This window comes from Astatotilapia calliptera, chromosome 4 (assembly GCF_900246225.1).
Source record: "Astatotilapia calliptera chromosome 4, fAstCal1.2, whole genome shotgun sequence".
Classification (NCBI taxonomy): domain Eukaryota; kingdom Metazoa; phylum Chordata; class Actinopteri; order Cichliformes; family Cichlidae; genus Astatotilapia; species Astatotilapia calliptera.
This window is the reverse complement of record NC_039305.1, coordinates 30,492,170-30,520,024: the sequence shown is the minus strand read 5'-3', so window position 1 is coordinate 30,520,024 and position 27,855 is coordinate 30,492,170. Positions and strand designations below refer to the sequence as shown.

Sequence of the window (27,855 nt, the reverse complement as noted above, 5' to 3'; positions counted from 1 at the left end):
CTCAGATGGCAAAACTCACCGTTAAGGGTAAAGTGGAAGCAGTTAAATGTTGTCTTTAAGGGGAAAAAGTTAATATTTGCACCTTTACTGTATGTAAAGGATGTAGCTACATTCTGCTAACTCCCTGGTTTGGAAAGTCCCTTTGTAAAACCTGAGTGGTGTAGTTTTTTGTGTAAATGAGTGCACTGCACGGTACCATCATTTAGAACATATAAACCATGCTGTGTTCAGTATGAGTTAAAACTGAAAATTGAGCCCATCAGCAAAGTGTTTATTGAGGACACTACTGTAACACGTGATGTGTTTATTGCACAAGAGAAAGGGGTTTAAAGCCCCGTCGCATTGGTTTGAAAACTAGAATATGTGTCCATCTTTAATATACAGTCTTTCCCTTGCTGCGTAAAAACCCATTCCTCAGCATTTTTATAAAAACTTGTCACAGAAATGGCCTCGTTGAGGCTCTGCAGCCCCAGTCATTAACGCTCTGCATTAATGACTGGAGGAAACATGTATGTTAAAAATTGTTAAAACATAATTAACAAATGAGACAGTTAATGCTGTGCATTGCTGTTAGAGCTTAATATGCCGTGAAACTTTTCCAAGCGCCGTTTCCCAGCGTAGTACTGGGCGCGACCTGTAGAGGGAGACATTGTTCCAACCCTGTGAACGACCTGACCGGAAAACCACCAGCCAAGTGGAGCGGAGGCAGGCAGAGGAAAGATGGCAGCCGCGGCAGTGGCTGAGTTTCAGAGAGCACAGTCTCTTCTTGGAACAGACCGGAATGCCTCTATTGATATCTTACATTCAATAGGTAAATATATTCCGCAAAACGTGGCGCTAGAGAGAAAGTTATTTCACGAGTAGATACAGAGCCTTTTACTTTGCTCCATCAGTCCTGGAGCAGCTCAGTTAGCCAGGCTTGCTCTTTGCTCGCTAGGTAGCGGCTAAGCTAACGCGAGCTAGCTAGCTCAGTGCTGCCCGTGTCTTTTTGCCGACTGCTTTGCACAGTGAGTCAGCAGCAGCGGGCTAGCCGGCTAGCAATATACCGGCTAGCTTATTAGACAAGCTAATGTTAGCTATCCCGCTCATTCATTTGACAGTGACTTGGGTGACAGCTGGCTAGTTAATGTTAGCTAGCAGCCAGCGTTGTTAGCAGCTATCCCTTGTCTAGTCAGATGACAGGCCGACAAAGAAACTTAAGTGAAAATGAGTTTGTTGCCTAATATCACCGTCTTAATCATAACGCATGTCAGTGCGGGGTTGTGATTCTTTCTGTCGTTTGTAAAGGCTTAGCGGTTTAGTCGCCAATGCCGTTTATTGTTTCACTGTGACAGCTCCGGTATTTCGCAGCTTCTGGAGCCTCTTGGCTGCTCGCCACCCACCTCATTCCGCTCATGATAGCTATATCTTGTAGCGTTAAGAGACGGAGTGGTAATGGGACATCTGCATTTTCACTGTTTGTATATCGCGGTGATTCACGTTAACACGGATCAGATGACATCATCATTATGTGTGTTGTAGTGAAGCGGGACATCCAGGACAGCGACGAGGAGGCGGTGCGTGTCAAAGAACAGAGCATCCTGGAGCTGGGGGGGCTGCTGGCGAAGACGGGACAGGCCGCAGGTAAACACAACGCAGTGTCCTGATTTTTAACACACTGTTTATGATTTGTTTACATACGTTGTGAATGTTGAGCAGCTAGACCAATAGGAAACCAACTTTAACCAACTCTTGTTTGGGCGTCTTTGAGCAAACTCCTGAAAAACCTGATCAAGTACGATTGTTGTGTGTCCTAGGAGTTTGTTCTGGTCTAGGGGTTTGGTTGAATCATCAGGTTTGCTAAGAAAGGTTCATAAGTGAGTGAATGAAGTGAACCAGAAGTTAGGAAAGGTGTTTCATTGCTTCCTTCATTACCCCCTTTAGTTATGGATTCACTGGACCACTGAAAGGCAAAGAGACTGGATGAAAAATTATATTTTTGCCCTCTCAGTGTGAGCAGGACTGGAATGACCAACATGTTTACAGGCTTCCCGGCTGACATGGGCAGATGCCAGATCTCTGGACATAATGGTGTCACACAGGTCACAGCTAGGTTTAATAAAACTCGCTGTTCAGGGAAGCAAATAGGCAACACTACTGAAGCTTGATTTAGGCTTCTGCGGGAAACAATTGGGTTCGAATTTTAATGTAAGCTGTGATGTAGATCTGATGCAGAAGTATAATATATAAGTGACGAAGACGATCATGTCAATGAGTTCTGTCACTTCCTAGTATACTGACAGGCCTGTGTCTTGAACACCCACAGCTGAATTCTGAACCTTCGTGAAATCAGCTTGCTATGAAATTGTTTGGTATTGTATTAAATATGATGGTGGTGGGCTCTGTAGTGTAAATGTTTGCATTCATCTAACACATGACAGGTCCTGGGTTCGAGACCAGGAGGAGTTATAAATACCTGCGAGGGTTGTGTCAGGAAGTGGGAAGAAAATCACGTCAAGGATGTAGATCCAGCTGCTGTGGACGCAGCAACTGAAAGAAACTTCATTTGAAACGATAAAAGTGAAATTTTTGCCATGTTTTAGGGTGATCATTAATTAACTGACTGCTGAGATAAAGCCTTTATAAGAAAAAAGTTCATGTGGCTAATGGTAGCAGAAAAGAGATTACGTGAGCAGCATTTCTTAATACAGCTGTTTGATTTGACTGCTAATGAAGTGGTATGTTTGAGTTTCCTTGTTTGTGTAACCAGAATAAAACACCGACTATGATAATATAGGCATTGAAACTATGCTTTTTGTAGTTCGACATTGGGACAAAGTAGTTTGAACACTTCAGACCCACAACATCAAAATTCACTGTCCCCTGTGAGGCTTTCTTTGTCTAAAGCCTTTGAGGAGAACCTAAAATCTCCTTCACATCTGTCATTAACTCCATGACGTTTTCACAATGAGGTCAACATAAGGTGACTGATTTTTGCCATGAAATCTGCCATGACTGATCCAGGGAAGAACATATGGAAGAGGCAAATGAAAGGAAACGTGCCAGGAGCTAGTAGAGAGGTGGGCTGCAGAGGCTTTGCAGGGTGCTCACTCTGCAAAGTCCTAAACCAACTGGGCCTAACAGGAGTGGCTAGGAAGAGCGCCTTCTGGTCTGTAGGTGAAGCCACAGAGAAGGCCACAAGGTGGCTGTGGATAAAGAGGACTGATCCATGGGTGGCTGCTGCTGGGATGCAGGCTGGGGTCTGATCAACCTTTGCTGGGTCGCCTGGGTGTAGGTGTCCGATGTTGAATGACCTGAAAGACCTGAATGCTGACAACTGCTGAGGACTTTAAAGGATCGAGTTTGTATTTTTATTGGCAGCAGTGAATGACACAGGCCATTCTTTTAAGTTGTCGGTTGAGTCCAAAGACAGAAAACATTGAGGTTTGTGACTTACAGATGAATCATAAGACATGTGGCTTTATTGAAATCTAAAAGTAACAGACTTAGCTTTTTCCTCCATTACTGAGAAAACAGTTTGAAGTTGCCTTTTTCTGAAATTGCAGTTTGTTTTTATTTGCCCAGATAAATAATTTTTTTCTATTTATCCTCTTCTCAGAGCTCGGGGGGCTGCTAAAATATGTCCGGCCCTTCCTCAACTCCATCTCCAAGGCCAAGGCAGCCCGGCTGGTCCGCTCCCTGCTGGACCTGTTCCTGGACATGGAGGCTGCCACGGGTCAGGAGGTAGAGCTCTGCCTTGAATGCATAGAGTGGGCCAAGGCTGAGAAGAGGACCTTCCTCAGACAGGCGCTAGAGGTGAGATGTGCTGCCGTTATGCCTCAACTGCACTGATCACTTTGTTCAGTGGCCGGGTCTTTACCTTTCACGTTTATTTGGGCGAGCAGTAACGCTCTGTGAACAGGCGGATGTGTTTAGTTCCCTTTTTTATTATAGTCTAGTCTTTTCTTGTGGGAAAGAAAAAGTGAGAAGGAAAAACTCCCTTTTAACAGGAAGAAGACCAGGATCAGGATTGGAAGACACCCAGAGAGTAATAATAATAACTTAATTTGTACAGCACTTTATTTTTTTACCCATGGGAACCTAATAATAACATATAGCAGAGCTACAAACTAAATCTCAATAATCTGGATTGTGAGCAGCAAAGGAACCCAGCTCATCACCCTTTACATATCCCAGGATGTTCTTATCAGCAGAAATTAACAGTTTTTCAGGTTTACATTCAGGGGGAGAAATAACCTCTCCTCTCTCCTCAGGCTCGACTCATCTCACTGTACTTCGACACAAAGTGCTACCAGGAGGCTCTGCAGCTTGGTGGGTGAAAATCTCCTCACATTTCAGTTTTTAATTTGCCTGACAAGACAAACCTTGTGTGTACAACTTGCAGAAAACATATTAGTGTTCTATAAAACTATTTTTTAAAACAGTTTTAGTCCTTATTTAAGGACTCCAGGTTTTCCGCCTGTCTGAAGAAGAATCTCACGCTGAGATCTGACTCTACTGCATGTCTTCTTTCTCCAGGCTCCCAGTTGCTGCAGGAGCTCAAGAAGATGGATGATAAGGCCCTGCTAGTGGAGGTTCAGCTGCTGGAGAGTAAGACATACCACGCCCTCAGTAACCTGCCCAAGGCCCGCGCAGCCCTCACGTCTGCTAGGACAACCGCCAACGCCATCTACTGCCCGCCCAAACTACAAGCAGCTTTAGACATGCAGTCAGGTACCCTTCGTAAAAGCAAGAAACAAATCAAAATGCGCGTCTGTGCAGCATTGCCAGCTTGACATTTGTATGTGCTCACGTGTTTCCAGGGATCATTCATGCAGCGGAGGAGAAAGACTGGAAGACGGCTTACTCCTACTTCTACGAGGCCTTCGAGGGCTACGACTCCATCGACAGCCCCCGAGCCATCACAGCCCTCAAATACATGCTGCTCTGCAAAATCATGCTCAATGCGTAAGTGCTCTACATCACTGGGGCCTTTAGAGGTTAATACAGCTACTGGAAATACAAAACTCTGTTTCCAAAGGGGTCGCCATGCTGTGTCTGACATATCTGCTTCTCTGCCTCAGGCCAGAAGATGTCCAGGCCCTCATTAGCGGCAAGCTAGCTCTGCGGTATGCCGGCAGACAGGTATCACTCTTTGTTTCAACTTTTTATTTTACTTAAAATACAATAGACTTTGCCTGGAACTGTTATTTCTATCCTAGCCAGACTTCAAAAAGGATGTGGAGCTTTGGATTTCTCTGTGCATGGTCCTGTAATCCAGATAAAGATGGACTAAGGTCGTGTCCAAATTCATGGGCTGCATCCTCCTGAGGACCCGGCCTTCGCGGTCTACATGGGCCGGGTCCTCAGAAGGTTGGGTAGGCCGGAAGTAAACGGCCGTGAAATTGGACGGTCTAGCCTTCTGATTAGCGTCCCCGCTGTCTTGGTGGAGTTTAATAAACTCCGCCGCCTGCTCCTTGCTGTCTAAAATATAACGGTACACTGGAGTAAATTCTCGACTGTCTCATACTTCTGTTTAATCAGTTTTCTGTTTGACGTTTAGTCAGCTGTGTAAAAACCAAGGAGGAACCCACCTGGGGGATTAATAAAGTTTTATTTAATCTAATCTAATAACTTTAATCTCAGCCAAACCGATTTACTCACAAACAAACAAAACACTGAAAAAAGCCCAACAATAACATTTTTAGGTTGTCTAAGTGACTTATATATTACGTTTAACCCGAGCAGCGAAAGTCCGCGATGATCTGAAAATGATGTGCCGGGAGTTGTGCCGTTCTCGGCCGCATCAGTAACCCTCGAGCTCCCGGCTAGCTGTCGAGCTGGTGGGTAGCAGACGCCTCTGAAAACGTCGAAGCACTTTTGCAAATATGGGATATCTTGATAAACCGAGCAGATATTTGATGTTTACACAACTACTTTCTCGCCTGAAAATATGTTAAAAGTTTATTTTGTGACCCAGAAAGATTAGTATGAGTAATTTTAAAACTTAGTAGCGGCCGCCATTGTTGGAAACTGGAGTTTGGCTGGGCCGCGCTATGAATTCTGGGATATGGTAGGCCACGAAGGACACATCCGACCCATCCTTCAAATTCGGGGAAAAGGAGGACGCATTTGTCGGCTGCATTCGGAGGAGTCTACGAATTTGGACAGCCTTCGGCGCGTCGCTGTGACGTAATCGGTCTACAAATGCGGCCTCAGGAGGCCTCATGAATTTGGACACGACCTTAGTGATGGGCTAGCATTGCTTAAGTCTGCTTTTGAATTACTTTCTTTTGGAGCCAGAAGTGACCCAGTTAACCGTGTTTGTGGTTGTAGCACAAACACATGTAAATAAGCCTGGTATTTGTAGCATCCACATGTTGCTGCTTAATCTCACCCCAGCTGAACACCTGTTGGAGGTTTTGGACCGATGCGTTTGCACAACAGCAAATGAGGGAATGTGTTTTGGAAGCATGACGTTCCATCCCTCCAGTAGAGTTGCAGAGACGTGATCTTCACTTTGCACCATGAGCTGCATAATATGCTGTGTGAGAATGGGCGGCCGTGGCAACAGTAACCATTTTACCCCAAATGGACGGCTTTCTGCAGGATTTACTGTATATTTGTGAACACTTGGTTGTTTTGTGTCCAGTATCTGTCAGTAAAAGCTGTTCGGTCATGTTGACTCTACTGTTATCCATCCCTCTCTTTCTCTCCCACAGACAGACTCGCTGAAATGTGTGGCACAAGCCAGCAAGAACCGGTCGCTGGCAGACTTTGAAAAGGTGAGTGTATGTAGAGTTTGATGACTTTTTCCTTGACATTGTGGTTAGTAGACTGGTTTGTGTGGGTTACATTTTCAGTTGTAATAATATTTGAACCCCCTCCTGTCATTTGCCCTCTACTTCCCCTCCCCAGGCACTAACAGAGTACAAAGCAGAGCTGCGGGATGATCCCATCATCAGCACCCACCTGACCAAGCTGTATGATAACCTGCTGGAGCAGAACCTCATCAGGGTCATCGAGCCATTCTCCAGGGTCCAGGTAATCCTCTCCAGTCACTTCTGACAGATATGAACATGGCTCATATAGAATAACAGCTACCTGTGTAGTGCGCTGATTACTGCTTAGTGTTTATAAGCACTCGTATTCTCTTCTCTGACAGATAGCACACATTTCCTCCCTCATCAAACTCTCTAAGGTAAGGTTTTGCTCTTGCTGGTTAGTATTTCATTTTCATTATGCACCAGTTGCCTGCTTTAAGTATTTCGAAAAGGTTTATATTGTGATCGCTGCACTCATGCTGTGTCTGTCTTGCAGGGAGACGTGGAGAGGAAATTATCACAAATGATCTTGGATTCGAAGTTTCATGGTACGTGTGAGCGTTTTTTGTCAATGAATACTTGGGTTGTGTACATGATATGGGTGGTGTAATGTCTTAGGAATGAAAGGATGCCACATGGTTTGATGGAAATAAAAACGATCAACCTACACAGGGCTGAATTCAAAGACACAAGTAATAAATGATGGAGTGGGCTTGTCCATTTTGCCAAAATGCCACAATAGTAGCTCAGAATGGTACTGTAGATGATGGATGGTGTCCAGCAGAATCTCCTCCCAGATCTGGACCAGGGCATCACTGAGCTCCTGGACAGTCTGAGATGTAACCAGAACATAATGTCCCAGAGGTGTTCTGTTGGATTTAAGTCAGGCCAGGATGGAGGCCAGTCAGTGGTATCAATTCCTTTATCTGTCAGGAACTTCCTGCATCCTCTCACCATATAAGGCTGGGCATTTTCGTGCACCAACAATAACCAAGGACCAGCATGGGAGTAGGGTCTTACACTGGGTCCAAGGATTCTATCCTATTGCCTAACAGCAGTCGGGGTGTCTGTAGAACTATGTGTGTCCCTCCATGGATATGCCTCCCCAGACCATCACTGACCCACCAAACTGGTCATGCTGAACGATGTTACAGACGGGATACGTCTCCATGGCTACTCCAGACCCTTTAACGCCTGTCACAGGTGTTCAGGGTAAACCTGCTCTCACCTGTACAGATTGCTATTGTCAGACCTTCCAATTCTGCTGTTCTACAGCAAATGCAAGTCGGAGTCCAGGGTGTCGGGCAGTGAGCACAGGGAAAACTAGAGGATATCGGGCCCTCAGGTCACCCTGACAAAGTCTGTTTCTGATTGTTTGGTCAAACAAATTCACACCTGTGGCTGCTGGAGTTCACTTTGAAGCTCTGGCAGTGCTCATCCTGTTCCTGCTTGCACAAAGGAGCAGGTATTGATCCTGCTGATGTGTTGAGGATCTTCTACGTCCCTGTCCAGCTCTCCCAGAGTAACTGTCTGTGTCCTGCAGCCTCCACAGTCTCATGTTCTTGAGACTGTCCTGGGAGACACAGCAAACCTTCTGACAATGAGGTGGCTGTAGCTCAGGCAGTAGAGCAGGTCATCTACTGATCGGAAGGTTGGTGGTTCGATTCCTGGCTTCCCCTAGTCTGCATGCCAAATATCCTTGGGCAAGGTAGTAACCCCAAATTTCTCTCCGACGCATCCATCGGAGGGTGAATGCTACTTAGAACAATGTGCTTGTGTGAATGGGTGAATGCACAAGTTGTGTAAAGCGCTTTGAGTGCTCAGAAGAGAAGAAAAGCGCTATATAAGAACCAGTCCATTTACCATTTACCATCCTGGAGTAGTTGGACTACCCGTGCAGGGTTCAGGTATCGCCTCATGCTACCAGTGGTGACGGTCACCTTAGCCAAATGCAAAACTAGTGAAAGATGAGAAAGGATAAAATGTCTTCCAGCTGTAAAACCAGTCCTGTTTTGAACGTTGTCTCATTGTTGCTGTTAATCAGCTGAAACTCTGCTACTTCACATCAATGTCCCACAAGTTTAACTGACTTGATGCTACAAGTGTTCTTTGATTCTTGAGCGAGGTATATAAAGTGGATATCTGATACACTAAGTTTTCTTTGCTTAAGCAAAGTCCTTGGGACAATATTTTAAGCTACAGGTAGAGTAGCTCAATAACTGTTGACCTTTGCATATGTTTGCTTGTTTGCATATATATAACAACTAAAGCAGTTTTACGAAAGTTTAACAAGAAGCCCGCAAATATTCCGATCAGCTGACGGCTGTCTATTTATGTTCAAACATTAATTGTCCCTGATCAAAGGTCTTTTTTAAAAATAGAATTTAATTGTGCAGTATGGTTTATAACGTTCACTCACAGTCCCAGTCCTGATGCAGGTCTTCTATACATCACTGTGTACGAGTGTTTTCCTTTTTAAATAATGATGTTTTGTGGCTCTTTCCTGCTTTCACTCCTTCCTACTCCACAGGTATTTTGGACCAAGGTGAAGGCGTCCTGATTGTGTTTGATGAGCCGGTGGTGGATAAGACGTACGAGGCGGCACTAGAGACCATTCAGAACATGAGCAAAGTGGTGGACTCTCTCTACAACAAAGCCAAGAAGCTTACATAAGGTGAGTCTGATTGAGATCATTCACATGCACTGTAGAAAGATGCTTTTACTTCATTCCAGCAGTCTTGAGCAGTGATGAAGTAACTACACAATAAAGTGAGTTACTCTCCAAAGTATGAATTTTATTTTAATTTCTAAATATTTGGAATCCATGAATCAGTAAAATGTGTGTCTGGCTCTGCAGATTTAAAGGAGGCCAAGACCAATCCTGTAAAAATGAAACCTCGGAGCTTATTTGTGGTGACTCTGACCTGTTTACTGTAAGGTATAGAAAACCTCCGTCAGCCTGTTTGTTACTGAATTAAAGATCAGAACCAGGGGTTCAGTTAGATGCCGCTGCCGTCTCTTTCTGTCACATAACTCGTATTCACCTGCCAACTGTGAGTCTGGGTGTGGTGTTTGCCTTCAGCATGATCATTATTGACTCACAGCGAGTTGAAGGTCCTGTAGTTAGCGGTTTAGTGTGAGTGTTTACTGCTTCACCTCCATCTCATCGCTGTAAACTGAGCCTCTTTGGAGTTTTGGACTGATGGACGACGAGATGAGATTTAAAGGTTTTAAAATGTGTTTTGACAGGTAAGATTGGGAATCGTTTGAGTGAATAGTTCTCCAGGATTTAATGATTTCATCAATTATTCTGGTAGCTGATGAAAATTGATTGAATAATTAATTAATGTTTTGCGGGTTTTTCAGTCAATACAGACTGATATGCGACGCAGCAGGAGAAAACACGGCTAAAGTCAAATATTTTTTGATGATTTCCTTTTTTTATGTTTCCTAAAATGAACAAAAAACCAGGTTTCATTTATGCATTTCAAAACACTTTGTACACGACGATGTCAAAATAGTCCATTCTTTGAGTTATTGTAGTTCAGTAATAATACAAACACGTAAATACACACTTATAGAACGATTGTAAATTTTTAAACTTGTCATTAAAAACTGCTGAAAAAGCAAAAGTCACCAGTGTCACTAACTGCAGATTTATGCTTCAGCAGAAAATCTCTACCTCAAGCACCTTGAGACTACTGTTGTTGTGATTTGGTGCTATATAAATAAAGTTTTGCCTCATTGTGAAAACACACAGCGATGCAGACTACAACTATTGTTGTGTTGATTCCTCGTGTGTATTACCGGCTACTTTTTCACTGCAGTTTTTTAATTTATCACAGAGAGAATAAAAATCACTGTCTCAGTATGAAGAATAATGATCCTTGCACTCATAAAGAATAACAAATGTCAGCAAATTCCTGGAGGGAGATATATGAAGAAGGTACACGGTGGTGTGGCTGCGCTGAGCCAGGGTTTCCTCCTCATGGCGTACAGGTTTGCTGAACAAGGACCTGGGTTACAAACGTGCTTTGTTTATTTGCAGTTTATTCATCAGAAGCTGTTCAAATGATATTTTCAGACATATTTTTGAGAGATTTTTTGCACACAATGAAGTTAAGATTACAAAATATTTGAAGGTCTGCTTGTTCTTGATTGTGTTTTTTTGTGTGTGTTTGTGCAGCCAGGATTCTGGTTCTGTATCTTTAGCTGAGTTTTTGTGTACTGGGTCACGTGTGTGACAGGTTGAGCACAACTCCTGCTGTAACAGGTCCAGAGGTTTTATAAATGACTTTATCATTGGCACAATAGTATGTAGGTGACAGGTTAAAAAGTGTGTGTCCGTCCTCAATCCTTGTAGGTAGCTGTCTGATCCCTCCATCACCCGACGTGCCCAATCCAATGTTCAGCACGTAGCACAGAAAAAAGAAGAGCGGTTTCTGTCTGCTCTGTAAATCAGAAGCAGCTAGCCTGGTCCCGAGTGTGGTGTGTCCTGCTGCCTGTAAGGCAAACATAAACTAACCTCATCCTGGTGTCTGTTGATCATTTTTTCTGTCTTGTTTGTCTTTATGGTTCTTCTCAGAGTGACACCATCTGTCCTCCTGTCTGGAGTGACGTGGGCCAGTCTGACCTTTGTCGATTGCTTCACTTCAACCCGGGAGGGACGAGGGGAGAAGGATGAGGAGATCACAAAACACTCAACAACCCAGCAAGCAAAACAACCAGCTGCCCCACTGAAGATGACCCAACAGAACAGCAAACTGACAGGGTGGACTGCCCGCTCCTCCTGGTCCTCCCTCAGCCCTCTGCTCTCCCGCCCCTCCTGTCACTGTCTCTTCCTTCCAATCTAATTGGGGTTGATCAGACACAAAGTGCTCCTCCCTATGGACAAATCCAGGCACTGCGCCTTTCTTCTTTTCTCCCACCACTGATTTTTACTGTATGTAAAATTGGATGAGCCTCTTTTCCTTTTCCCTATTGTTTAGTTTTTATTTTGGTTCCTGTTTCTCTCTGCGCTGGCCATCAGGGAATCTTGTAAAATACCAGTAAAGAATACATATACAGCACTTATACATAAATGTATTATAAACAGACACACACGCACACACACACACACAAATGTTTGATCTGTTCTCAGAGTGTAAAAAAGGGTGAAGGTGGGTTGGTTGGTAGGTAGATCTGAATTCTACCTGCTCTGTTTAATTTTCCAGCCAACCCTGAAACCGAACATTTGAATTTTATCTGTTGTTGTGAAAAATGGACCCCGTGTTGTCCACAGGACATCAAACAGCCCTTCTTTCCTTACCACAACTTTTGCCACCCTCTCCCTTTAACGTTTTCACCCTAAGTGTGCTCATTCGCTCACTCACAAGGCATTCTGGGATTTGTGGACCATACAGGGAATTGCTCTTCTGTCCACTTGGGACCATGCCACAGGAAAAGGGGAGAACAGTCATCACACCATGCTGGGGTCTCCAATACCCCCTCCTCTTTCCTCCCCTCTGCACTCCCACCTCCTGTTTGTATATAACATTGCCAAGCGCCTCTGTTCATCCCAGGCCTGATGATGTATTCACACTGTTCCCCTTTTTTTATAATCCATAAGAACAGAGTATACCTTGCCACTGAGAGCTCGGTCAGTCACATGAAGAGCTTTTGAGGCTTAAGATATGACTTGATGGTGAACTCTGTGTTCTGAGATATGATGAGTCGGTTGTGCAGAAAAGGGCAGGCTTTGCTGAAGAAAATAAAGCTGTACATTTCTGGGAACTTAATTTTGCAAGGACTCAAAGGTTTACCATATATGACATAGAGAAAGAAAAATGCTAATAAAAAAGTCAAACCTGCAAGCGGTGTGCTTTTACAACACTGGGAATAATCACCCATTCACTCTTTATTGTTCCAGCAACTTTGGTAGTATGTTGAAAATGACATTTAACTTGTTTACTTGCCTGTAGTAAACTAACTGTCAACCAATGATATTGATAAGAACACAGTTGTTCAGTTAATTATAAGGGGAGTCTGCTGAGCATCTTCTGGGTGAGCCATGTAAAAGCTAGCATGTGAAGAAGGCTATACAATCAAAGGCAGTGGTTACAAAATCTGCTTTTACTAATTCCAATAAAGAAATGTATAATTAGCTAAAGGTAGCTGATACATTAATAGCAATGAATATGGAAATGGCTACAGTAGCTTCAATTCAGGTTGAATGTGTTTATGAGCAGTTAGAGAAAACTCGGTGCAAGCTCAAGTATATTTCTGTTACTAAGGAAAACCAGTAAATGGTTAAGATGTTTTCTTTAAAGCAAAGAATGGTTAACCAAGAAACATACGAATAGATACAGTAACAGTTTCAGGTTGGCAAACATGCATTCTAAAGGCGATAGTTAGCTAAAAGTAAAGACTAACTTGCTAACATAGTTAGCTAAAAAGAAACAAGTATGTGGTTTACATGTGTTCCTAAAAGAGGGAGCTTCACAGTTAAAAGTGTTAAACTTGTGAACAAATCCTGCGGTTATTGGTAAGAACAGTTCTATTACATCAGGCCGGTTGTGAAAGCGTTTTCATTAAAAACCCCTGTAGTCTCAACAGCGACGCCTGGTGGTGAGATTCAGTGTTATTCGATCAAAGAGCCTGTGAGGGAGATGGTAATTTGTGTATGCAAAAAGCCAAATTAGCATTCAGTTTTTAACAAGCTCCCTCTGTTACTGCAAACTATAGCACTTTGTACTGTTTCACTTCAAACTGAGGTACTGCAAGGAAGCTTTACCATTATCCTCCTGTATTGTCTCTCGGGAATGTCACATGCACTCAAAACTTATAGTAGGTTTGTTGCTGGCCGTTTCTCTCCCCCCATCCCAGGCAGAGCAGAAGCCCGGGGCCCCACATTGACACATGTAAAAGAAGAAAACGACGAGCCTTGATTAACTGTAAATAACTCCCAACGTGTTCTTAAACAGCACCTGGCTCTATTTGCATTTAAATGGGAGGCAGCACTATTACGTTAATGCGTTAACACTCCTTATCGCAACACCATTACGCATAGTTTGGTTAGTAGCTACATATTTTATCTGCTCTGCTCACGGTTCTCTATGTTAACTTGAATATATTTCGAGGTAGATAAAATAAGGACTTTTGAGTAAGTCCTGCCAGCTATTTACGCGCTCTGGTGAAGGCCCTAGGAGAGGCTTACTGGAGGTTTATGTGGGGAAAAGAAGGGAGCCAGACAGGCGACAGCGCTGTCTTGGCCTCAGGGCAGAGGCAGGGAACGAGCAGGCGAGCCAATGAGAAGGAGACATCCACTCCTCTCTGTCCTGCTCGGCTTGGCTCAGTTCGGCGCGCCCTGTAATTAGGGGCTCTAGTTGGGTTGGGCGCCGCCACGGTGGACAGCCTGGCTGCTGCGTCAAGGGAGTTTGGGAACGCAAGCTTCAGACTGTGTGAGGAGTTTCCAAACAGTGCTGCTTCGGAGCTCAGAGCAAACCCGATCTGAGACGACAACAGCGAGATAAACGCCTGAAAATGAACGGGCAGTCCTCACCTGTCTTCGAGGAGAAGAAGCCCTCCATCCCCGTGGCCGGTGGTTCCATCTCGGCTTCCAAGGATTCCCCGACCATGCCGGAGTCCTCCTCCACAGATATGGGCTTCTATAGCGGTCAGAGCGCGCTCCACGGCTCGCAGGATTTCTACCCGGCACAGCAGCCGTACTCCGCTCAGCACATGAACCCGTACGCATACCACCACTACAGCCTCAACGGAATGGGTCCCGGCGGTGCCTACCCCGTTGGGAAGGCAGAGTACCCTTACCCCCATGCAGCATACAGGGAGCACGGAGCATTCAACAGGGAGGTTCAGCCAAGTCTGCAGGACAGCGGTAAGTTCACCCGTAACGGAAAATTTTAAAAAAAATATGAGCATAAATGTGATAAGCACTGTTGCGTAAGCTGCTCTCCATCTTTGTCAAAGCCACACTGACCACCTGAGGCTGATGTATGGCAAGAGCTCATGTCTCGCCACATGAACCCAATAATTGCGCATGAGTTTTACGCACGAGAAAAAAAAGAAAGTTATTTTTGTTTTTCATTTTTCCACTGCGTCCAACTTTCCACACATCACATTTCATAGATATGTGGAAGCATTCAACGGATTCTCAAATAACTTTCTATTGTTCATCACGAGAAAATGATTAGGCAGGAGCAAAATCCCACACACAATGGTGCTGGGCTCCGGGGAGAGGCGCTGGCTATCACTTTGTTGAGAAATAACCTTGTAACGTGTCTGTGTAAAGAAAGAAAGAAGACTCACAAAGATATTATGAAGAGTAGCTGTTCTTCAACTCTACAAAGTAAAAAAAACAAAACAAAACAGCCATGTTCATATGCAGCTGATGGAGTGCTACAGTTTGTGTTACCTTGTTTTAAAAGTCCCAAACGTTTTAAAAAAAAAGGAAAGACAAGTCTATAAAAATCTAAGCTTTAACGTCGATAAACATATCAATGGGAAGCTTGTCTGGGATATCACAAACAATTAAAGCATCAGTGTAGTTTCTATGAGGCAGGATGACGTGATGGGTATATATTCCTCGAAGAAACGGGGATCATCACCAGTGAGCTTCAGTCACTGCGAGCAGAGCCTCGGTGCAAAACGCTCCTGTTTATCATCACTGCTTTGAACCTGATTCAGATCGTATTTTGATAGGGAAATGACGAGCAGGCCGAAGGCCTTTGGATGGGAGCCACGTTCCAGCTCTAATCAGTGACTTTTCAACCTCACCGGTATCAGCAGCGAACGACTCATTTGTTAACACGCAACCGGTTCACAGTGGGCTCAACGTGCTGATCCCTTGTCGGTATTATAGCACAGCAACGTCAACATTTTCAACAACAACCATAAAGGGAGTTCTCTGTAACTTCCCTTTGAGTGCAAAACAAACAAACAAGAAAGATTTCTCTTTGGGCTCCTTTTTAGAGCTTGGAAGGTGTGCCGGCGCAAACTACAGGGAAAAAACAAGCTTGACAGACTGGTGTACTGTTTTTGGCATTCCAGTTGGGAGTTCACTCCTGGAAACGGCCCCGGGGGACTTTGGCCCACAGCCACGTACATCAGGTGTCACGACTTGTCAGTCAGCCTTGGCCTTTGAATCATTCAACGTGCATGGTTCCTTATCACGCAAAGCCTGTCGCCACGCCCAGAAAAATAAATAAACAAACAAAGGTGCAAATATGTAAACCCTATCATCCGTAACCAAACGATTAATGAATTTGAACACAGCCCAGAAATGTAGACCTTTTAGTATAAACTGGTTCTTTAAATACATTTTATTCTCCTTTATAAATCCTTTAAATTCTCTTTCAAAAGTACGGAGTCTAGCACATGACTTTTTAAACAACCACAGTGTGTGGGTTTAATATAGAATATAAAAGTTTAGCATAGAATAACTCCCACTTTGGCTACAAAGCCTGCAAGAAAAACACTGGAGTGGAATGTAATGAGTCTCTTTTGGAACTCTTACACGTGAAAAGCAATTTCAAAATGATGTTTTTAAGCCTATTATAATTAAAATAGCTTGTAAAAAAACTGTCAATATAGACTGCTTTGTAAATAGTTGCCTTTCAGATTCAGGCATGCATGCAGTACTTTACTATTGTTAAAAAGCTGCTTTATTCAATGCACCTGTACAAATCACACACACTGATGATGCAATGGGGATTCATTTAGCATTGATTATTACTACTCACTTGTCGAACACTGCAGACCGGAGGAGCCGAAGATCAATTTGCTGACTTTCTTATTACTAAATAACTCACACTATGTCCTGGACCAGAGCCGCCCAAAGCGTTCTTCCAATACAAACAACGAGGGGTTGTATATTTAAAGAAAGACCCCCAAAAAAGGATACAAGAATAACAACAGGACAAATGAGCGGCGTTGTATACAGCCAGGCCTCCAGGCTACATGAAAAGCACCTATAAATCTCTGTCTCCCTCCCCAGCTGTGGGAGACACTCAGACCAAAATTATAAGCTCAGAGTGCTGGCGGAATTTCTTTGAAATTTCGGGGTTTGCAGTGGCTCTGGCTATTTTTGTGCTAAAACTTCTCTGCACCAACTGCCCTGTAGTAAAACAATGCAAGTTTAGTTCATTGTATGAGAAACGTAGGCGTGAAAGGGTAATACGTCAGTTAAAATATTGCAGTATTTTTACTTCTTTTTTGTTTTCCCTCGCCGCCACTGCAGTGAAAGAAGAACCAGACGTGGAAGTTAGGCTGGTCAACGGGAAGCCCAAGAAGGTACGCAAGCCCCGGACCATCTACTCCAGCTACCAGCTGGCAGTTCTGCAGAGGAGATTCCAGACAGCCCAGTATCTGGCCCTGCCAGAGCGGGCCGAGCTGGCTGCACAGCTGGGCCTCACACAGACGCAGGTGAGACTTTATGGGTGATAACTTTGCAGTTCAGTCATGACTTGCAGAATTTAAAAGCATCGGAAGTACTGGCCAAGTGGAAGCACGGAAAGGATGTGAAGTGTCCTGTGAAATGGATGCGCTGATAGTATTTCACATTCAAATTTGGCTTCCTAAGGTCATTTTATATGTAAGCCAGGGTCTAAACTGAAAAGGCCCTAAAGCAGTGGAACTATCAGAGACGTGAGAAATGAAAGCAGCTGAATGGACAGTGATGCTGGCTTTTTAGCAGCGATGTCAGCTGAATGCAAAGATTCACAGCGCAGAAAGCTGAGGTGTTTGAGGTGTACTCTAAAGTTTCAGAGGTCTCAAAACTTGAAGATAAAGATGCTACAATATATAAAATTTACAAAAAACTGAACTGGAATCACTCCGAAATAAAAATGTGAAATGTATGAAAAAATCACGCTTTAAAACTCCCCCAGATGAAAATAGAGGAGAACACAAATACACTACACTGAACGTCTGACCTTGACTGTAGGCAGCGCTGCGAGTTGTTGCAGTGTGTCAGTCTGGTTTTTGCTGTCGTAATCTCCGTGCCCTGATGATTTACTAGCAGACGTATTATCTGTGCTTGAGTGATAAAAGACAAAACTTGAGGTGTGAGTTGTTTTATCACAGCTGTTGTAAATCATTGCACTGCGTCATGCTCGGGTAACATTCCCAAGCTTTAAGCAAACACAGACATGAGCACAGTTCCCTTCAGCTTGAAAAAGCATGAAATATGATTTGAAGCATTCACTGACAAATAAAAGAATAATAGGGTTAACAATCTCTTTAAAGTCCACATTAAACAAGAATTAATATGCCTCATTCTTTTTTTAAAGCTTATTTATTGTTTAAAAATTAGCTGCATCAAGATTTATTTGGTAACAGCTGTTGAATAGGTGCGTTTTAGAAATGACTTTGAGATGAGATTAAGGCAATGATACAGACATTTAAGTAAGGCAGTGAGTTTTCAAAAAAATTATATAAATCTGTATTTCTTTAAAATACTGGTTAATGAAATATAACAAACATCATAATAGACTTGGAATACTTTGTCTTGGCCACATAATGGATATAACTCAGTTTTTGCCTCCTCGGCAGCTAAATGCTACATAGCGTTTACTAGCTAGCTGCTAAACTTGTCTGTAATTCATACAATTAAGACAAATTGCCTGAAATTAGATTATTTAAGCTTTTTACTGCATGTTTTGGCTAGAAAGCCTGAGAAAACTCACATTTATGCAGAGAAATTCTACTTGATTAGCAAAACAGTGTTAAAAAGAAAGAAGAAAATAGGTACATTAAAAACTGACGGTAAGCTAACTAGGTGCTGGCTTTAGCTATAGAGTTAGCATAGAAAGTTGAAGGAAGAATAAGTTTATCTTCAAACTCTCCCCATTCTGCTTGTGGCTTAGATTAACATTATAATGCACCCATATCTCTGACTAATCTTACCAGTCAATTATGCGTAATATAGGCAGCTGGTTTTGAAAAATATGAATAGAAATTTCTCACATAAGTTTTCCAGTAGTCACGTGGAAACCGGTCATGGAGGAACAATGTATATTCCACAACTGTCACAAGGTGCATGCACTTAAAACCACCTTGTGATTGCCTTGGTCATGAGCAGATTACCACAGTCGCCTGTAGTTCTTGTGGAAGATGCCGACTTGTCTGCAAACATTCACTGCTAGTCGATTGGAAATACAAGTTTCAACATCAAAAGTTGAACCTCCCCGCTACAGCAAACACAAAAACGGCTATTGAGGCAAACTTCAATAGCTCTGTTTCTGTCGTAGTTATTTTGATGCTTTTTTAAAAAAGCATAAAATAGATGATTTTGCATGTGAAGGCAAAAATATACGAAATTCTAAGATGGAAAAAATCCAAACCAAGGTGACACCTTTATGGTATCAATCCTAGTGAAATTCCAAACAAGAAGCCAAATAAGGATATTTTACTATTTCAGACTTTATAGTTACAAACTATGCTCAAACTATATAGTTACAATATGTCACACACTAGTGGCCAAAAAACAAATCCTAATATTTAAGTTGCTTCAACATTTTATCTTCTTCCTCTCAGGTCAAAATCTGGTTCCAGAACCGTCGCTCCAAGTTTAAGAAGCTCTACAAGAACGGAGAGTTTCCGCTCGGTGATATTCCTCTTGAACACAGTCCAGACGCCAGCGACTCCATGGCCTGCAACTCTCCTCCATCCCCAGCTGTGTGGGAAAACAACAACAGTAGCAATGGTAACAATAACAGCAGCAACCACAGCAGCGGGAGCGGCAACAACCCAAACGTCAGCAACGGTAGCGTCAAAAATAGTGCAATGCTGGATCCTACCAGTAGGGGGCAGGTTCCCTATCAGCCTCCGGTGGATTCTCCACCTGCCTATATGGGGGAGTACACACACCAGAACTGGTACCAACAGCAGGGTGCACACTTAGGTCTCTCACAGTCAGGCCAAGTGCACCACGCACCACCAACTGCTCCGTCGGCCACACAGAGTATGGGAGCCGTCTACTGATGTAGAAAAATGGACAACATTTCGACTGGAGTCCTGGGCTTCACCTGGGGCTTTTTTTTTTTTTGGATGATTCTGAGCTGTGCTGTGTGCAGAAACACCTGACAGTGATCATCAAATCCGAGTCATAACTGCAAAAACCCGAAACACATGTTGTCACACAGGCTGCAAATGTGGATTGAAAACAAGTGTCGGCCTCATTTACCCTCCACCGCCCACAAGGTGAACTCACAACACTGTGGGAGACCGGGGTGATTCAAATGGGTTTTTTAGTGCAGAGACTGACATTTATATTCAATATCACTGATAACAGTTCATGTTTTGTTTATAAATATTTGAATTCTGAATATATTTATGCAGAAAAATATAGAAATGCTCAGTATTTCCCTCACACGTTTCTTCTTTCTGTAAGGGGGAGTTAGACAGACTTATTCCACTAAAACTGGTAATACTACTGAAAGTCGCCCATCAAAAGAAAGCCTGCCACACTATTTCAGCGCAGGGCTTGGAATTGATATAGAATAAGAATATGACAGCTTGATGACCATTACACGCATAACATATCAACGCAACAGCGAAACAGAGGAGAATAATTACCAGCATGTAATTTCACATTTGCTGGAATGAAACTTGTTTTCCTCTGTGGAACAACAAAGCGGACTTAGCAACACAAGCAAACAGGTGGTTTTGGTTTGTGTGGAAGTGAAGAGCAAAGCTTGTGCTCTCAGTTTAGAGGTTTGGCTTAGACTAAAAGTGATCCCCCCCCCCTTCAGATAGAGCCGCACCTCTTGTTCCAGTATTTACACCAAGGGTTAGGCAGGTTAACCAGCTGCTGGTTGTAGCTACAAAGTCAGCATCTGAACATGAGTATGAGCAGTGTATTAAACTCACCTCTGGGGGCTAGTGGCTAAAAGCCAGAATAGCTGCTTCTAGCCAATATAGTTAGTTAGAAACAAAGCTAAACTAGCTGAAATATGTTTTAAAAACACTTAAAGATGCTCTTTTAAAAAGTGGCTCATATTCAATCCACCCCATAATTTCAGTGCATGGCATGATGCAGTCTGCCATATTGGTTGTGAAAAATATATAATCCCCATCTGGTTGGCGAATGAGTCCTGGAGGTTGCTTGCAGCCAACGGGTGAAATTGGTCACAAAGGGGGTGTTGCATCAAAAACCACTTTGTAATTGCTCCAATCAAAAGCAGAGTGCCACAGCTGCCTGTAGTTTGCATAGGAGACGTGGACTTGTTTGCAAATCATACATGGGATAAAAGATGAGTCAATTTAAAAAATTAAGACAGAAGAGAAAGTAGCTGGAAGCGCAGAGGAGGAATCGGCAATACTGGTCTCAAGTGTCAGTGCAGGTGGCGCTGATCCGAAACATAGTTGTATTTATAAGGAAGCACACATCAGATTATGGCGTAAGTTGCAGTGTAGGGTTTTAAAAAGTTTATAAGAGCATATAAGTAGAACTAATCTAAGTTAAGATAGGCTAAGCTAACTAGCTGCTAACTGTTGCTACACAGTGAACACACATACTTGAGCGGAGTTTGACTCCTCTGCTGGAATCCTCCACTCCCGGTCACAGAATATGCGTTGCATATCCAAAGACAGACATATTATTCAGTTAATCTTTTTTTTTAATAATAAATGCCTCCAACAGAGGTTTGGTGCGCAGCTACAAAAAGTTTAAGGGCAGCTGAGCCTGAGCCAAGCTGTAAAAATGCTAATGCTTAAAATACAACCTACAAGTGCCGTAATTCACCACATTGTAGTATAAATTCCCACATCTTTTAAACATCATAGCCCGGCCTTTCTTTAAATCTTAAACCGAGATAACCCTGATTATATCACTTTAGTTATTTCCTCACACTTTTAAAGCCTTTTGGTGTTTTCGCTAGCTCAGTAATACTTTTTTTATTTTAAAAAACAAAGCAAAACAAAATCCCCTGGCCTTTCACTTCCTAGCAAGTTGGTGCTAAAATATTTTTAAAAACAAGCTGTTTATAATCTTTCAGAAGTGTGCTGTGCTCAGGTTTTTTATTTATAGTGTCAAGTGTAGATATGAAGTAGCACAACAGTTTGTGCCTTTGGAGCTTTTTTTTCTGTAAAGTTGAAAAAGCAAACCGAAAATAAAATGTACTATTTTGTGTATTTCAATCTGCTGCTGGTGTTTTCATTTCTACCCGTGTTTACGCGTGAATACACCAAACACACAAAGGCGTAGTGCTGACGGTGCGCTCTTGGTGTGCCTCTCGGAGTGAGTCAGACAGCAGATCCAGGTTGCGCCCATCTATATATTTTACACACACAAACAGGCAGGGTGCGTGTAAAGGAGGCTGTGGGAGGTGACAGCGCAGCAGACACTCTGGAGTCTCTGGATGCTAATAACACACCGCTGACACTGAGAGAGACGGGTGTACGCCGCTTTCATGTGGCACACACTTGAAAAGGGGAGGAGAAATGTTTGTGTGGCAGAGTTAGTGTGTGTGTGTGTGTCTGTGACAAACAAGCTACACTTAACCAACCAAACCCATGGGTTAGCTAACAAAAAGAGGGTGTGACAAGGAAGAAGAACACAGACTTGCATGCTTTCAAACAATGTTACTAGGAAGAGTGAAAACATGACATTGTGTCTTTGTCTGAAATACCACGACATTAAAAGGAATGGCAAGGAAAGTTATGCAGAGCAATGTAACCTCCCACGAAATAAAATAATCTTCCTCCATTGTTCAACACCATTAGTTCAAATGCATTTCTAGATTTTATGATGCCTGTCTTGCATTCTGTTGTGCTCAGCATTGGCATCTTCATATTTCTGCACTCCTTCCTGGTTACCAAATGCTTAGATTTTACTACTTCTAAAGTCACATGGAGGAAAATGTTAGAACTATTCTTATAGTCTAAAACAGCTCAGTATACATAAAGCCTCAACATATACATTAGGAGCAACTGTGACTACATAATTTCCTCTGGGATTGATAAAGTATTAAAGCAAGACTGGCGACCTGTCCAGGGCGTACCCCGCCTCTCACCCTATGACAGCTGGGATAGGCTCCAGCGCCCCCCGCGACCCTGAAAAGGATAAGCGGAAGCAAATGGATGGATTAATAAAGTATTCTGACTCTGATTTATCACTAGCACCAAGTCCATTCATCAGGACCTGAAGTGGGAGCCCACCATCACCTCCGTCATTAAGAAAGCCCAGCAGAGGATGTACTTCCTGAGGCAGCTGAAGAAATTCAACCTGCCAACACGGACGATGATGCAATTCTACACCGCAATCATCGAGTCCATCCTCACCTCCTCCATCACCGTGTGGTACGCTGGAGCCACTATCAGGGACAAACAGAGACTGCAGCGTGTTGTGCGCTCTGCTGAGAAGGTGATTGGCTGCAGACTCCCATCTCTGCAGGACCTGTACAGCTCCAGGACACTGCGGCGTGCAGCCCGGATCACAGCTGACCCTTCTCACCCTGGACACAGTCTGTTTGACCTGCTCCCCTCAGGCAGGAGGCTCCGGTCCATTCGCACCAGAACCTCTCACCATAAGAACAGTTTCTTCCCCTCTGCTGTCGGACACATGAACAATAACCGTATGACTGTTCCCACCACTAACACATGACCCTACACTGCGTTCACTGCATCATTCCGTGTTTGGCACTGATCACCACCTGCACTCATGTATATATCATGTATATATCATGTATATATCTATCCACTTAGCACTTTTAATTCTTATTCTTATTTTTATTTTAATGTCTATTTTAGTGTAATTTATGACAGTATGTTTGCACTGAAGCACCGCAGCAATTTCCTGATGTTGTAAACCTGCTCAACATTTGGCAATAAAACCTTTCTGATTCTGATTCTGCATACAGGCCAACTTAACCAAATACAAAAAGTGCTGACTGAAGTAACACACTGAATATATCTGTGGGCTTACAGTTTTGTGTGTGTGTGCATGTGTTTTTAAGTATGGAAGCCCGTTTCTGCCACAAAAAAACCCTATCCATAACTCGAAATTTCGAGTTAGCTCTGCCAATCTGTAATCTACGTAAATGACGTCATTTTCTTGTTACCCGGAAGGATATGGTGCAGAGGAATGCACACTCAAAACCAGACTGCAACAAACTGACGCTTTCGAGAGTACGTGGCTGATAGTAACGCCATGTGATTCAGCTAATAACACAAGGATTTCATCATTTGTGAAGCCTCACTGAAAATACTCAGCAATCTGTGCATTCATGACTGGCTGTGATACTGGTAGCTTAGCTGTAGCATTTGTAGCTGAGGGCTTCAGCTTCCGGGTAACAAGGAAATGATCTCATTCACTGATTGGAAGCGCTAACTCGAAATTTTGAGTTATGGATACTTTTTTTTCGTGTGTGGCAGAAACGCTCTTCCATAATTATGCCATGTTTAACACATCCCAACGAGTATGTTGTATGTCATTGCTATGTGGATGCTAATCCTGGACACTAAGTCACAGGCTCGTGTCAGCAGTTTTTGGTTATTCTCAATGCTCAAAAACCGCTAATCTGCCCTTCTGTACTTGCTGTTTGTTCTCTAATGTGAACCATTCAAATTTCATGCATTTTATCACATCTTCATGTAAACATAATAAATGACGCCTGAAGTGCTGTAAAGCAACACTGAAAGCTCAAAAACTTGGATCAGGCATTCCTTTGGCCAATAACGTTTGTTTTCAAGATTTTATCTAAGAAATCTCATACCTTGCTAAGGCAGAGGAAAATGTGAGAACTATACTTAGATGTCTACATTTTCTTGACACGTTCCCCTGAATCCATAAGTGTGCAGGGTGTGGACCCTAAACCATAAATCCACTAAAACACCTTCCATGTTTGCTGAGGTGCTTACCTTCCTGTGCTGAGCCCTCGGCTTCCAGGTGTCAGGTAGGAATGTACCTGAACATCACAGGGAGACAGACAGTAAGGGCAAACAGAGACTTGTAGCGACCTGTGACTGGTACTCCATTGTGGGTTTTTGCCTGACAGATTACAGTTTTAACAAATAATCTTCAGCTTATATTCATGCAACCAAAGACAACCATGCCAAGTTATGACTCTTTTTTTTTGTCATGAATGAGTTTTACAAGCATGTTCACTCACTTGGAGAAAATGAACATCTTATTTGCGCAGTGTGTTTGGAGGGTTAGCCGAGGTGGCAGTTAAAAAAATTCTTTAACATTTGCAGGAGGGCTGAAAGGGTGAGATGAGGTGAGAAGAGGTGACGGCATAACCTGATGCAAGCCAAGTTGAAAAAATCCACAGCAGAAGAAAGGTTTATGACAGCTTCTTGACAGACTGGAAGCTGACATTACTTTCCTTTCCCTGCCTCGAGGTGTAATGTGTGTGCTGACCTTGGAAAAATATGTGATTTTGAAATCTGATACTAAAGCCACCATCTTTATTCCGTCTGTGTCCATTTTGAGATATTGCCTTTTATGTTACAACAAAAATAAAATACACGACAAACCAAATAATAACAGAGGGATGTTCTTTTCTGAAGAATGCACTTGCTGAAGAGTCAGTTGACCCATTTGGGGGGGGCGATCGTGGCTCAAGAGTTGGGAGTTCGCCAACAGGAAGGTTGCCGGTTCGAGCCCCGGAGTCTCGGTCGTTGTGTCCTTGGGCAAGACACTTCACCTACCGCCTACTGGTGTTGGCCAGAGGGGCCGATGGCGCGATATGGCAGCCTCGCTTCTGTCAGTCTGCCCCAGGGCAGCTGTGGCTACAACTGTAGCTGCCTCCACCTGTGTGTGAATGGGTGGATGACTGGGTGTGTAAAGCGCTTTGGGGTCCCTAGGGGAGACTAGTAAAAGCGCTATACAAATACAGGCCATTTACCATTTGAGCCCATCAATTTGTTTAAGCCAATTCAATTTCATTTATATGGCACCAGTTTACAAAACAGTCATCTGTTGGTACTTTATATTATAAGCACAAATCCAGTAATATTATAGACAGAACTATCACACCATCCCCTATAAGCAAGGACAAACAGGAAGGAACATACTATAAGTGCAATTTATGTCTCTCAGTAATAACATAATGTAAACAAATGGGTGCTACAGATAATGCCTAATAATCAAAGCTACATGTATCTGCGTATTTCTATAGTAACTAACTGCTTGTGGTTAACAGCTCACGATTTTGCAAGGAGCAAATCACAACAACAGTTGCCTCGAGGCACTTTATATTGTAAGGTTAAGACCCTACAATAATACAAACAAACAGAACAGCAGCAACAGCAAGAAAGTCCTCGGTTTGAATCTGCTAGCCAGCCTGAGTATACATGTTCTCCGTGCCAGTTTGGCTTCCAACAGGTTTTTCCTCCCACATTACAAAGACATGTTTGTTAGTGTTGTTAATGAATATTAATTGAATGCGACTGTGAGAGTGTGTGGTTGCCTCTTTGTGCTAGCTTTCTGATGGACTTGGGTGAAATTCCTTGAAATAGGATAGGCTGACTTGCTCATGTGCCCAGATAACTATAAGTTTTGGAATTTTGATATGGGCCAATGTATTTGGAGGAAAAAAGTGGATAAAACAGTTCTATAAAAATAGGAAACCAATTTGGTTTCCTATTTTTCATGACCAAAACTAATACTGGTTATTTTGGATCCAAAAAATGCATTTAGACTGAAATAAAATGTGTACACTGTATGACAGTTTGCCCATACCTTTACCCAAGCGAGCCTTATTCCAGTGTATGTCACTCAAACAAAGCATATTTGTATTTAGTGTTGTTGTAACACTGCTTCTTGGCAGTAAGGCTTATACTGTTGGAAAGCCTGTTTTAACACTTACTTGCTGCCACATTTGTAACGAAAATGCATTTGTGGGTTGAGCAGCAGAGTTGATTATGTGGGTTGCGCCCATGAAAAACTTGTCAAATCTTTTCTTTCGGTGCCAGACAGGTTATTCTGCTACTGACTTGTTTGTTTTTTGTTTACTGGATTAGATGATTTAAGTCTGAAGAAACAAGACATACTGGCTATTTAACAATTTATTCATTTAACAAACAGGGGCTTCAGGAGCAAGCATTATTATCTTGGAGATCAGAGTTTGGTTGCGAACTGTGTTAATATGCCACTGGTTGCAGAATCTCATCTTAATATCTCTGTGCATTGAGATTGCCCACAATAATGACAAGTCTGTCTTTCTAATGAGGGAGATGCTCTGCCACACCATCATGTAGCCTCCACCAAAAGCCGTTACCCTATTGGTGCTGCCATCTCCACATCTTCTGCGCTGAGAACTGCCTTAGGCTAAATCTGACCTCAACACTGAGCATAAAGTTCTTCCACATGTTTAGGTTCTAGTGCGCATGTTGGGCCTAATGGTAAAGGGCAGTCATGACAGGCCAGGGATTTGCTGTGTGCATCCTGTTCCAGATTGTCTGGATAAAGGCCGTATAGTCCTGTAAACCTTGTAGAACACTGCATACAGTACAGAGGAAACGGTCTTCTTGTGGTGTCAGCTCCTGGGGATCTTAACTTTGCAGCTTGTCTTTGACATTCGATTATATGAAACTTGGCCTTCAATTTGGTGATGGTACTAGGGCTCACTCTAAAGAATGTTGTTATTGGTTTTGTGGAACTTGTGCAGCTTGAAGTCAACCTGTGGCATGTCTCCTACTCCCTATGGTGTGCTTTGAGCAGACGCAAGTTCAAAACAAGAGTCAGAATAAGCTGTTTGGTCCAAGTTGTTCATTGGCGCTACCCACATGCTCAACTCTGCTACTCAACCCACTAATGGATTTTTTTTGTATAAATGTGGCACCATTTAAGGGGAAATAAAAAGGCATTCCAATAGTATAAGAATTATTGCTAAGAAGTATTGTTACAACAAAGAAAATATCAACCAAACAGAATTACCTTAGTTTTTGTGCTATGTTATTTTTGGGACATTTTTAATATAAATTCAAAGATATGTACTTCACCAGTGAAATCAGAAAAAAGGGATTCTTAGTTCCAAGTATTGCATATCTGTTGATATATCTCATAAATTGCATTATTATTTTTTTTTACTATGTTTCTATAATGAATATG

The 27,855-nt window shown here is 42.8% G+C and overlaps 2 protein-coding genes across 2 annotated transcripts; both read left to right on the top strand.

Annotated features, from left to right (window-relative positions):
• Nucleotides 1–639: 639 nt before the first annotated feature.
• On the top strand, nucleotides 640–12,652 carry LOC113021411 (26S proteasome non-ATPase regulatory subunit 11A). The gene is made up of 13 exons (XM_026166057.1): nucleotides 640–811; nucleotides 1,522–1,623; nucleotides 3,599–3,795; nucleotides 4,254–4,311; nucleotides 4,519–4,713; nucleotides 4,803–4,947; nucleotides 5,064–5,124; nucleotides 6,702–6,764; nucleotides 6,898–7,023; nucleotides 7,145–7,180; nucleotides 7,300–7,351; nucleotides 9,334–9,477; nucleotides 11,389–12,652. The coding sequence occupies exons 1-12, from the start codon at nucleotides 721–723 to the stop codon at nucleotides 9,474–9,476; spliced, it is 1,269 nt and encodes a 422-aa protein (XP_026021842.1). The 5' UTR covers nucleotides 640–720; the 3' UTR covers nucleotide 9,477; nucleotides 11,389–12,652.
• Nucleotides 12,653–13,868: 1,216 nt separating this feature from the next.
• On the top strand, nucleotides 13,869–22,533 carry LOC113021412 (homeobox protein Dlx3b-like). Its single transcript, XM_026166058.1, has 3 exons — nucleotides 13,869–14,676; nucleotides 17,038–17,222; nucleotides 19,335–22,533. The coding sequence occupies exons 1-3, from the start codon at nucleotides 14,325–14,327 to the stop codon at nucleotides 19,779–19,781; spliced, it is 984 nt and encodes a 327-aa protein (XP_026021843.1). The 5' UTR covers nucleotides 13,869–14,324; the 3' UTR covers nucleotides 19,782–22,533.
• The last annotated feature ends 5,322 nt before the right edge of the window (nucleotides 22,534–27,855 follow it).